The sequence below is a fragment of the Indicator indicator genome, chromosome 4 (genome assembly GCF_027791375.1).
Source record: "Indicator indicator isolate 239-I01 chromosome 4, UM_Iind_1.1, whole genome shotgun sequence".
Lineage (NCBI taxonomy): Eukaryota > Metazoa > Chordata > Aves > Piciformes > Indicatoridae > Indicator > Indicator indicator.
Window position 1 is genome coordinate 18,187,254 of NC_072013.1, and position 12,983 is coordinate 18,200,236.

Here is a 12,983-nt window from a genome sequence, read left to right on the forward strand (position 1 = left end):
CACAGCAGACTGCAGTGGTCAAAAAACCCAACTTGCCAAGACAAAGGGCAGACAGTTAGTTCAAAGCACAGAGCAGCAGCCAAGTTGTATTAGAGAAACTGCCATCTCAGATGACACCTGAAAGCTGACTTCAGAAACAATGCCTCTCTCAGAGTCTGTGAGGGCTCCTTAGTACAGGACTGCCAGCTTCTCTCAGCATTGAAGTTTATGGCATGCCTGTAGGGGCAATGACAAGCTAAAACTTGACATGCAATTGTATTTCCAATTGAATTTGTAGATGCAGTTAACACCTTGCATAGATGCCAGAATTATTAATTGCCCTGGAAACAAATGTTCTCTATAAATCCCAAAATAGGCAACAACAAGCTGGTGTGCCAGTGTCCTAGGTTGTGCCACAGAAAGTCAATTCTTAGAATACGAAAGGAAGAGGAGAGGTCCCTGTAGTGTATTGCCCATGCTGCATACATTTCCCTAAGAGTGGGGACTGGACCCACTCATTCATTTCAGAAATCATCAGGTTGTGACTATCAGGCATTAAGAGTTCTGGGCAACATATACACAATGAAAGTTAGTCCCAATCTTAAGCCTTAAGTAGGAATCTACTTTCTTCTTCCAAAAAAAAAAAAAAAAAAAAAAAACCAAACCCAAAAACCAACCCACAAAACCAAACCCCAACAAAAAAACCCCAAAAAACAAACACCAAAAACTATCAAAACTGAAGCATCAGAAACTGAAACTTGAATTTTCATAGCTGCAAGTGTAAAACCTTACTAAACAACAAGTCTGAATGTGAACGTCAAAGATACTTTGCAGAGAATAATTTTCCCAATAGCTTCCACTCTATATTCAAAGCTAGGCTACTGAAAAGCAGACAAAGATGCTAAAGACCCTGCCTTTTTTTAGCATGTAGTGGCACAGAACATTGGGAAAATCTCCTGGATCTGAGACTGCTTATATATTAGATTTATGTTTTTGTAGGACTGCAACACCGCAGAAAGCATAGCAACAGCAAAGCAGTTCCATGAACTGGACGCAATGCAAGTTTGTGATTGCAAGAAAGTATCGAAGCACAGAGCAACTTCACTTAGAACATGCACCACAGCCAATATACATACGCAGACTGAATGCCATGAGGTCCCCTAAAATGTGCTGCATTGAAGAAATGATCCACAGTGTGCAAGAGTGATTCATCTTCTACAGGAAAACTTAAGTCCATGTTCACTACTCTGTGCTTGTATTTAAAAACATGCTGAGTGTTGCTATGAAGGTGTGTGTTCTTTTAAAGGCACGTGGGAATTTTGTTGGGTTTTTTTTTTGTTGTTTAAAATATTTGTCAGAAATAAATTAAGATAAATGCTAAAGAGAAGGTGTTAGAAATCTCCCAATTCCAGGAAAGAAAAAGGTTCATTAGGAGAGGATGGGATGTCGGAAGAAGACCAGAACCGGAGCCGATTAGAGAGAGACTGATGATTCGATGGAGACTTAGGAGACTTTTCTTTATCCTTGATTTTGCTTCTCAAAAAGGCAATCTTTTTGCGCTGCGCAGCTAAAATGTTATCACCCAGGTATCCCAAAAAGAAAAAGAAAAAAAAAGTAAAAAAACCTTGTAAATAAAGCTTGAGATATCTTAAAACAGACTAAAGACTACACAGCCAGTAAAAATGAAACAGGCTAAACAAAGACTAACACACGTATCTGGAGGACTGATTAGTGCATAACTAATTTGACTCAGATTAATGCATAGATTAATGCGGATACATAAAATTTAAGCAAACCCGTGAAGAAACTTCTGTTAGATTACCCAAAATGTTTTTACTTAATAAAGAAAATGAAATAAGTGTCCATGTTACATGGTGACTATACACCTCAATTTCCTAGATGCCTTCTAGGCTTTAACACTGATGCTCATCATCTCAGCATAAACATGTTTTATACAGTATCAAAAAGAATGAAGCCCCCAAGACATTCTGGTACCTCTGGCACTACATATGGGCCTTGTTCAATGGTAACTTAAGCCCAAATTCCCAGGTTGAACTTTGGATGCATGTTAAACACTTAACAGCTTGTGGAATCACATGGATGATCCAAGACATATATTTCTATTTTAAGTAAATCAATAACCTCGAAGAATTAGAATGGAGAAAGGAAACATAAAACAAAAATGTCATCTTGACAGACACTTGCAGTAGTCTATAACAACAGTTCTACTCTCCTCAGCTGCTGCCCTTCTGTTTGACACACTCCCCAGTGGAAAGACAGTAATTATTATTTAAGGGTTAATTTCAAAACTGCTTCTCCAAAAGTATTTCTGGAGGACAACAATCTCTATACAGAAGCTGACAGCAGTGATCTCAGTAGAGCAAGCAAAACTTGGGATATATATAACAGATCACAGAGTATTTACTTTGAGAAGCTTTCTTTTAAATTTCTCATCATTAGGAACACATGATTTACTGTGCATGAACTAACTAATCAGGAAATCATTCCATCTTCCTTACATTCACCTTAGAGTTAAAAAAAAACATTTAATAATTTTACATCAAGAACTATTAGCTGAAAGTCAAAGCATGGTATCACCCTCTGTATTAATTAACTTACAAAAAAAAAAAAGCATTTTTTATGTTATTTCTTTTGCATGGACGCCATCTCCTGGCAGTGGCTGTTAAGACCAACCAGTGCCCATTTGAAAAGCAATTGCTAATGAGACAACTTTAAATTGGTCCAACTTTAAACGGTTCTGTTGCAGAATCCCAGTAAAGGAAATATTTCCACCAACTTCTTTAGTAACATACAATACATTCAGACAAATCAGGAAACTATATACCACAGCTGACCAGATAAGAACTGCATAAAACAACAAGCCAAACTCAAGACAAACCAAAACTCCCCACCTTTATTTTACTTCAGGGATTTTTTTTTTTTTGCTTACTAAAACTTCTAGTGCGCTTAAAAAAAAAATATAAAACAATGTGATGGTCTAATTCACATACTCTCCATATTAAATATTTTAAAAATATTTTTAAAGTCTTTTAAAAAAAAATGCCTAACTCATGAATTTAGGCTGGGCCTTCCTTACCTTTGTTTGAAGAGCCCCCAGGGTTCTCTCTCTCCTCCATAGAGTTAGACCCTTGAGAGTTACTATCCTGAGTCTCTTGATGTTTCAGTTTCTGAGAGGCAGATGGAGAGTTTACTGTCTCTGCGGATTCAGAATGCAATGGGGGGCTTTCTCCTGCTGGTTTCAACCGCTCCCTTGTAGTCTCCTTCTTTGGCTTGATTAGTTTGACTAAAGCTCTGGCTCCAATCCAGTGGTTTTTCCTGATAAAGCAGGTTTTGTGAACGGAATTCATAAAATAAACACTCCCTGAAGAACTTTACAGCCATCAAGTCATCCTTCATTCTTATTTATTTACTGTCATAAATTAGTTGGAAAGATGGGGCATGAATTTCACAAAGCTGGAGATCCATTTTTCTCCCAAAATCAAAATTATTTTACAGAAATATTTCTTCAGCATGAGAAATGTGAGAAAGACAACCATTCTCCTAACACATCTGGATCCACATAAAACAACAGTGTGAAAAGCTCTACTACAGAAAGAGACTGAGAAGGAAAGAAATGAAAACTAATTTAAAGACGATTCCCTATCTTTGCTAAGGCTATCATCAGAATTGTGTGATGAAATTAGCCTGGATCTTCTTTGTTGTTCTTAATATACTTTTTAAAGTCCTTTCTCTCAGATGGACCTCTTATCCCTTTGAAGGAGCATCTCTGGAAGCTCCTACTGCTGCTTAGTCATCATACTGGGGGTCCCACCCCATACTAGGCACAAGATTATATTTTTCAGGACAAAATGGCTCTTTTCCAGTTCGTACTGTTTCAGACTCCAGTATTAATACAGTTCCCCACATGAATTACTGTGCTGTATAGTAACACACCCTGCTGCCTCAGGGAACGGTTTGTGAAGTGAAAGCAGAGACAGAAGTGAATGATAGAATGGCTTAGGTTGGAAGGGACCTTAGAGATAATCTACTCCAACCTTGCCACCATGGGAAGGGACACCTCTCAACAAGGCTTAGTTGCTCAAGGCTTCATCCAATGAAGATGGCACTGTCTGTATTTCAGATGAAATTTCTATTCTCCAGCTACGGAGAGCCCTTTCTCAGCTCCACAAATCTATACAACAGCAGAACTGAACCCATATGGGACTTACTTTTTTGGGGTAGGATCATAAAACTTGTACTGATCCATTATCTTCTCTTTAAGCCTCTCGTTGTGTCGCCTTAAGGCATTCAATTTATCACTGTGAGGGGAAAAGCACATTTTGAACCACCTCATCAAATAAAGCACAATGAAAATATTGAAGCCTCCAAGAGAGGGAAGAGACTGAAACACCTTCCTATAGCATAACCTTCAGAATCCAACTAAGCTCACACACTTTTTAGAGAGGGCAAATGCAAAAGCCTACCAAAACTGCTGATGGGTGACCTTTGTACAATAAGCATGAAAGGCGGAAGAACAACAGTAAATTGGTGCTAGATACTCCCTAGTAACTCAGGCAAAGTTTGTCTTGTCAATGTTAGGATTAACCTTGTTTTGTTTTTGAAAACTTCCTTGCTGATTGGTTGGTCTTACTCACTGATCATTTAATGCAAAGGTTAAGATCCTTACATATTTTGAATTTCTTGTCTACCTGATAACTGGGTATTTTATTTTGCACATAACGTTTGATCTTTGCCTGAGAGCTATGTCAAAGCACTTTCAACAGTGTCATGTCACTTTTTTTTTTTTTTTTGACTGGTTATTTTATCAACCCGCACAGTAGATGTTACCGAATCTTTTTTCATTTAAGTAGTAAGTTTCATGTACCTCCACTATAAAACTGTCAGACACCTGGATAAATACACTTAAAACACATTTGCATTCAGCCCATTTCAGCAAATGATTTCTAACATTCTAACCATATAATCCAGTACTGAAATAAAGCTTCTTATAATGCAAATGACAAAAACCTGAGGAGTAGATTATTTGTCTTTCTTCAGGAATCCAAATATAAAATTACTCTCATAAGACTAAATTTTTGTTGCAACTCAGCTGTTCTCCATGCTTTTCAGGAACCTTTGAGAAGTACCACTGTATTTAGCATTTCATCTTTTATAACCAAGTTTTCCACATGAGCTCTTTTATATTATTTGAAAAGAGCTGTGCTTGTCCAGGTAGCCCCTGAGCACCCCTTTGTGTTAAGGCAATGCAAGAAATGTTGTAGTTTCTCCCCATTACATCTCCTGTTATGCATTCTCTTTTCTAGCCAGATACTTTATCACTCCCCTGCCTGTCCTCCTGACAGAAGATTTATATTCTGTTTCTCTAGATGAATGTTTTGGGCTACACAATTTCAATGCCTAGTTTCTTACATGTACTGCTTTTGTTCTTCATGATATTGCTCCTTGTTCTCCATGTTCCGTTCCAGCAACATCTGATTCTGCTGGCTCAGCATCTGAATCTGACTTAGGAGATGACGGTTTTCTTCTTCCAGATTCCCCTTTAGTCGGGACAGCAGCTGTTAAACAAGATACATTAATCTCTCCTCTGCATCTAGCTTCCCTGGAAGTGCACCATGATCAAGATAATGCAACAGCATAGCAACCTAGGGTATGAATTGATAAACTTCAACCTATATGGGAGGATTATGATCACATAGATTGACCTCCTACCTACAGTGTGCCAAAAAGTTAAAACAATGAATGTTGGCTCTCTAACAGGAACCCAGCAATACACCTACCTACACCTACTCACCTCACAGTGGTTATCTAGCTTGGTCAGAGAGATATCCATGGACTGATGCTGTTCTTTCAGCTCATCGTAACGAGCCTGCCAACGATTCAACTCCAGCTGAGAATTGTTCAAGGAAGTTTTCAGCTCTTTAGTGTGTGAATGCAAGCCTTCATACTCTGCCTTAAGTTGGTTGTGCAAAAAATTCACCCTAAACAGGAAGAAGCCAGCAGGTTTATGAAGGACACTTCATAGACAGCACCTTATATTCAAAGGCCACACCATCAGAGTGCAGCTGTTACTAAATCAAACATTAAGTTCCAAAGATGAAGTCCTAAAGACATTTTTATTCAAAGCATATTATAAAATTTTATTAAGGAAGTAGTAATAGCATTATGAAATATTTCAATCCTGAAAAAGAACAGAAAACAGATGAAACACCAACTTGCTATTTCGTCAGTGTGTAAGACACCGACCACTAACTCCTGATGCAGAATGTATTTAAGAGCATTTGGCAGCTCAACTTGGCACAGATAAAGAAACCTTCCAGAATTGTTTTCCTGATGCATGAAATACAAGCATTAAAGTGCCCTGAACTGTGAAACGTTGCGATGTTCTAAGATGATACTGTGGCATACTGGTCATAGTGAAGAGCTCCTCAGCAGGGATATGGGCTGGAGGGAAGGGTTACTGCTGCATTATGTAAGGTTCAGATGCTAGCTCACAAAAGGGGTTTGGACATGAAATAAGTTACCCTATGGTCATATGAATCACTAAGCCCACTTCTGGCAATAAGAATCAAGTCTCTTTTGAGTATTAACAAATGGCATCTTTCTCTGGCCAGTGGAAAATAACCAGCAATGGTAACTCCTAGAACTAATCAAATTTGTGTGAAAAAAAACATAATAAAGTTCTCTTTTAATGGTAGGAACTCTAGATATTACTGAGGGGTTTGGGTGCGTGTAGTTCTACTTCAGACAAGCGTTTAGAAATAACACATTACAGAAACACTTGTGAACTGAACCATGTGTGGAAGCTTATTTTGAATAAGCTAAAGTCCCAGGATCAGACCATGTTTGAAACACCAGGTAACAGTATTTCTTGACGGTGTCCATGAAGCCAATAATCTTAAATGAATTAAAATGATGAAATTAACAGACAGAAATTGAGAAAAATTATCAAACATGTTAATGAAGATATTCTGGAACTACGGTTAACACAACACAGCAAAACAACTGTGTTTTGCATAACTGACTCTAATTATACACAAGAATTTGGCAAGAGAACCATACCTGTCCAGTTCCTCCCTCAGCTTCTGATTTTCCCCAGTGGTTATTGCATTTGATCTCCTCTCTTGTTGCAGAACCTCTCTCTCAGTTTTTAAAACTTTTTCCAACTCTTCCAGCTCTGACTTGTATTTCATTAAACTGTTGTATCTGCAGAAAGATTTCATTGCTTTCATTTAAGCATTTTTCTACTTCTAGTTTAAGATTTTTAATAGGCAATACCACAGCAACCAGAATGGATTTTTTTCCCTGCTCACTTGGTTACATACACATTTTTGTGGCTAAACTTCTATCAGTGCTGAAGAATTCCATTCTATGCTGTGGAAATTCAGTTTAATCAACAGGGAAGCTTTTTTTTAATTTCATCCTAAAAAGGCAAAGCATCCTTTTAAGCACACTAGGATGCAATTGCCAGAACCTCATGTCAATTCCAGATTGTGATCATTTAGTAAAAGAGGTCATTCCAGGGTAGATGGAAATTCCCCATTAAACTGGAATCAGTGACAGGTTTCAAAAGTCCAACTAAAAAGCTGGAGCCAAAAAAAAAAGAGAAAAAGAAAAAGTTTATTAGGTAACCATCAAATGCATATTAGGTTAAATGTGTAGGTAATAGCATCCTGCATACGTAATAATCTCCTGCACATTGATGATGAGGGCAGTACAAGTGAGTTGACAGCAAAACACCTTTAAGCAGGGGCTGACCCACCTGCTCGAGTGGCTCTACTTGTTCACTAGTGAGAAACTCAAAAGCAAGACCAGTGCTCAAACCTAGGCTTCCACTGTCACTTGGTTTACACAATAAATCATTCAGTGTGGGAAACCAGGCAGAGACAGAGGGCAGAAGCCATCAAGTATGTCTTTAATTTCAATCTCTGGAATGCTAAAATAGCAGAGGTGTAGAACAATTTCCCCGATACTTGGCACAGGCATTGATTGGGCAGGCTCAGCCTCCTTGAGCTGCCACACCATCTTCATTTGGAAAACACTGCAAAGAACAAGGTAGCTTGAGACTACTTGGTCAAAGAGCATGCAGTTCTCTGAAGATTTTTTTTTTCTATTTTTTTTCCTCTTGTGGCCTCTGCCAAGGTCTGTGGTCATACACACACACACACCAGGAGAAGCCACTGGGGACCCTGTCAGGTCATCATCACATTTTTCCGAGACTGCGACAAAAGCTATTGCCCCAAAACATCCCAACAGATACACCTGTGCCAGTTACAGAGAAATACCCTTCTAAATAATAAATGGCAACAAGGTGGAAGATGCAGGATTGCTTGAAAAAGCTAGAGAGAACAAGCATCATCAGTCTGTGACTCTCACCCCAGTGGAGATGAATGCAGAGAGCACTTACTCTGCAGTCACAAAAACTTCAAAACCACAAAAGCAGTGGACGGCACCAAACACACTGGCTCCTGCCAACTTGTTTTTCTTTCAGGCAACCATTCCCTTTCATTCCATGGTCAAATCACAGACTGTCCCAAATTCCAGTCCATTGGAGGGTCACACAGAAAAGTACCTGTCTCCCAGACAAAAGCCGCTTTTTTGCTATTCACTCCCAGTAACAGCACTGGAGTTTAATTAAACTTATTTACTTGTTTTATTGTCAAATTCAATGTCTCTACAAAAAATGGAAGAACCTGAAAGCAGAGGAAGGTTTCACATCCAGCTCCAAGACGCATTTAAGACAAGCTGCCAGGCAATCTGGAGTCTGAGAAGACAAGCTCCACAGTCAGTCCCCTTGGCAGATTACCATGGCTGCTGCCTCTGTGAAAACTGTGTTGTGGGTTCTTTTGCCATTACTGTACGATAGGGCTACTCTGTTCATTTTTATGCAAGCCCTATTTTTAAAGAGGGCTGCTTAGAGGGAAGCAGTATACTGGTCCAGTTTTACCAGCTTGGCCCAGCTCCACATGCTGCCTTTGAGAATGAGAACCCCTGAGGTAGATCACATCTGCTCGCCTTAATATGAGGTGAAAGGTAAGAAAGAAAAGACTTCAAAACCACACAGGAATCTGCATCTCTGGGGCCCTAATGAAATTCCAGGGAAAATTTTCATGTAGTATTGATTCAACACAAAGTCTACCATTTCAGCAGGACCTGTGCAACCAGGTTGCCCATCCTGTAGACTATTCAATACTCATATTCACTTTGCTTCTTTAAGCATCATGCACTTGGACAAAGAGGTTTTAAAAAAATATTCTTACATGTGCAAATAAAATCTGTTCTGGATCTGATGTAATCAATTCCTGGGACTGAACTATTATATTCCTCTTTACTCCTTTTGGCTTTGCTGAAAAAGCATGTGGCAAAAGGAACCCAGGAAAATAATTACCAGCCAGCATTGGTAACATAATAATACAAGTCCCTGAAATATGTAACCCTCCACAGCAGGGATTCTGTTTTTCCAGCAAGATGAGTTTTTCCAGTCAGGATTAGATTTCTCTAGACTAAGCCACAATTAAATGCTTAAGGGTCTATAATCAGTTGTAGCTAGTAAGTTATTACCTCCCCTCAGCAATACGCAATATGTAAAGTGATTTTTAAATTGCAGCAAGAGTCCAGTCTTTTTCTGCGTTCTTTGAGAACAGCCATTCAAACACTACGAAGTCAAGAAACTGCTATTAACTGTAAACAATCCTAACATACTAACTCCTTTTCCTAAGTCAAGCACACATCTACGGTTTGCTGGGCTATGACAGGTCATTGCACTGCAGTCACACAAAACCTATTATTAAATCCCCAATGCAGTGCTAATAGCGTTCAGATAAAGCCAAGGGAGATGCAGCAAAGTTTGCTCAGGCATAGAAAATATTCTGTGGTTAGAATGTATCAGAGTGAACTACATAAACTTCGGGGACCTAGGCTATACATGGTGACAGGAGTCCATAAGCCAACTAAAAGTTGCTGTAAAGTTTTCTAGATGAGCTGCAGTCACAGGTTTGTGCAGGAGTGCAATTCTGCCTTAAGCAACAGAACTGTGATTAATTAGTGTTGTCATCAACTGAGAAAAAATTACCTTGGAGCTGGGACAAGAAAAACCTGTCTCTTAGACACTGCACAAGCAAAATTCTTGGCTGCGCTGAGCTGCTCTGGGAAAATTCAGCAGGTGGTACATTCCAGCTGAAGTTGAAAGTGAGGTATTTCATCTTAGAACTTAAATGTCTCAGAGTGGCATAAGAAAACAGTTTTCTTACAGCTGTTTTTCTAACTTTTTCCCTGTGCTCCCTCAGCCAGCTGAACCTCACATAGCACACATTAGAGGGAAAACAAAACACACGCAGACACACACAGTAATTTGTTTCCCTTTTTGACAGCCAAATGGAGACACAGGCTGTCCTTGGACAAGTCACCTTAATAAGTATCTTTCAAGACTGATTTGCTGAGGAGGAGACCACACTTTTAAAACTGCCAAAATCAACCTGCTTTGACTGCAGAAAAGGCCACCACCTGTTGCCCTGCAACATCTCTCACTAGCAGTCTCATCTCAGTAACAGGCAGTCCAAATTGCAAATGTTCACAATGGTGATCTAAGCACTTATCACTAGAGATAGTCTATTTTTAGAAAACCACTTTTTTCTTAGGATAGAATTGTTTAATAACTGACACTTGTCAAGAAAAAAAGAACTCAGCGAGCTGCCTCAATACACCGTAGTGTGAAAATCTCAACTAAAGCCTGAATCAATGGGAACCCTTAATCAGTCTGAGAGGGACTTGGTAAGCTGAAACACTGTCTGTGTAATCACTTACAGTTCATTTAGTTGACAGCTCACCAGCTGTCCTGTCACAGCCCTGGTGAATTATTTTAATCACAATGGGTTTATTTCTGCACTTTATCAAAATCTACTGCACATTGCACTGCCAACTACCTAGTCTTTGGGAAAGAAAAGTTTAGCACCAAGATACATGCTACTCACACCTAAGTAACTACCTCGTGAACTGCAGACCCTACTGTAGCACTCAAAAAGGTACCCCACCCCATAGAGCTAAAAGAATCTTTTTAAAGCTGTGTGTTATTACAGCACAGATCCTTAAATGCATTTAAGCTACTTCTGAAAAAGCATCCCCAAGACCCAAGCCCCTGTTTGCTAAGTATCACCAGAATCATATGGGGTCTGCCACCTTTAGAGGTCTAAAAATCTATGGCTTTGCAAATATTTTCACCTAATCTCCTAATGACAGCAAGAATGAGACAAACATTTTTTAAGAGGAACAACTCAGCAGTTTTCATTTCTAACTGGAGACCAACATTTAATTTAAAATTGTAACATGGGCACATTCCAGCTACACCCTAGCCTGAGCAGTGAGCATACCTCTCACCCAGACCTTTGTGCTCCAGATCCAGGTTTTTGTGTAATGTTTTCAGGCAGCTGTGCTGGTTTATTAGCATTTCGTATTCTGCAGACTGTCGTTCATGCAGTGAAACAAGGTGCTCATGGTCCTGAAGCAATGATTCATAATCAGCTTTCAGTTCCTCCTTCTGTTTCAGTAGATTTTCATTCTCATTCTCCTTGGCTGTCTGCTGATTTTGGAGCAAAGTATTCTGGGCCATCAGTGAAGCACTCTGGGAGCTGAGAGTTGAATTTTCTACCTAAAGTTTCTCAAATAAAAAGCAAGCATTATTTATTTACACCTCCTACAACAAACAGGTAGTAGCAGCTCATATCTGTATATAGTTAATCAAGAATGCATCCATTGCTTTGTGAACTTATGACACCTATAGACAACCTGGCATTGCTTTGATATTAGTGCTGGCAGCATGCACCACATAAAGCCATGCTAGCACCAGTCTGAAAAGCATCAGGATAACTTCCAAACTGAAAACCTATTATACCAGCAGAAGTTGTTGATCCTGTAGACTAAGATGAGCTGAATGCTCACAACTCAGTGGCACCTCAGACAATCATGTACCAAAGCCAGCAGTTCTCCCATGATTTTGTACATTAAACATTTACCCAAACCTACCAAAATTAACTGCACCAGTGTGTATTGTGGCAGCCCTCCTAACAAGAAGGATTTCAGCAGATAGGTAGTGCTTTGATTTTGTACGTTGCTTATACACTTCAATTACAGGTGAGAAATAATTAACAAACAAATCTGTGACCATGCAGGACAAAAAAAACTTGAAAAGGGAAATTCATATAAAAAACCCCAAAACGGCTAACCCAATGCTGTCCTTTAAAACTGTTCTCTTTCTCAAGCTAAGTTTGTATTTCCAAAATTAAAGCAGCATTTAACAGAATGTGCCTTCTACCAGCAACTCTGACATTTTGACTGAAAAGTATAAAAATTGTGACTAGAACCCTCCTGTAATGCCTCTTGAGAGCTGACACATCCTCATCCCACTTCTCCCAAGCTCTTTTATAGGCATAAAAGAAAAAAAAAAGAGCAAAAGATCTTTTATTCCAGAAGTGCAGTTCTGGAATAAGACATCTGGATTTTGCTGTATTGATTAAAAAAAATTCTCTCTAAATAACTACCTTCTTAATGGAGATAGTTATTAGACATTAGTTACAGAGCCCATTTCCCTCCTAGTTTGGAGAAATTCAGACCTCAAATTAAGCTGCACCTTATGGGCCTCACCTTTACATCACTACATTGGCATACCAGTACAAACATTTTCTACCAGCTGTGTTCTTCTCTACACTACTATAGTCAAACTCAGCCTCCTGAAACAGAGGTGCAACATTGTCCTGACCTGGAGTTTGGCTGTCTGCGTCTGCAGGGCAGTGTTGTGCTCCTGAAGAAAGACATTTTGCTTCTGTAGTGTCAGGATCTGATTACTGAAGGTGACATTCTGTGTTTCCAAATGCTTCAGCTGTTCTTTAAGCAGCTGCTTCTCAGTATTCAGGGCTGCATTCTGAAAGAGTAATGGCATTGAAGAGGGAGAAATCAAACAGCTGTCCCGATCATTGGGAGTCCTATCAAAGGTG

General features: G+C 39.2%; 1 protein-coding gene across 1 annotated transcript in view; it reads right to left on the reverse strand.

Moving 5' to 3' along the window:
* CCDC88C (coiled-coil domain containing 88C) overlaps positions 1 to 12,983 on the reverse strand; it is a 90,654-nt gene that overhangs the window by 7,037 nt on the left and 70,634 nt on the right. Inside the window, exons 19-25 of the mRNA XM_054400029.1 lie at positions 12,749 to 12,910; positions 11,364 to 11,641; positions 7,060 to 7,203; positions 5,792 to 5,978; positions 5,410 to 5,555; positions 4,209 to 4,298; positions 3,077 to 3,315 (exon numbers count right to left, since the gene is read on the reverse strand). Of these exons, the coding sequence (XP_054256004.1) occupies positions 3,077 to 3,315; positions 4,209 to 4,298; positions 5,410 to 5,555; positions 5,792 to 5,978; positions 7,060 to 7,203; positions 11,364 to 11,641; positions 12,749 to 12,910 (1,246 nt within the window). The remainder of the gene's footprint in view (positions 1 to 3,076; positions 3,316 to 4,208; positions 4,299 to 5,409; positions 5,556 to 5,791; positions 5,979 to 7,059; positions 7,204 to 11,363; positions 11,642 to 12,748; positions 12,911 to 12,983) is intronic.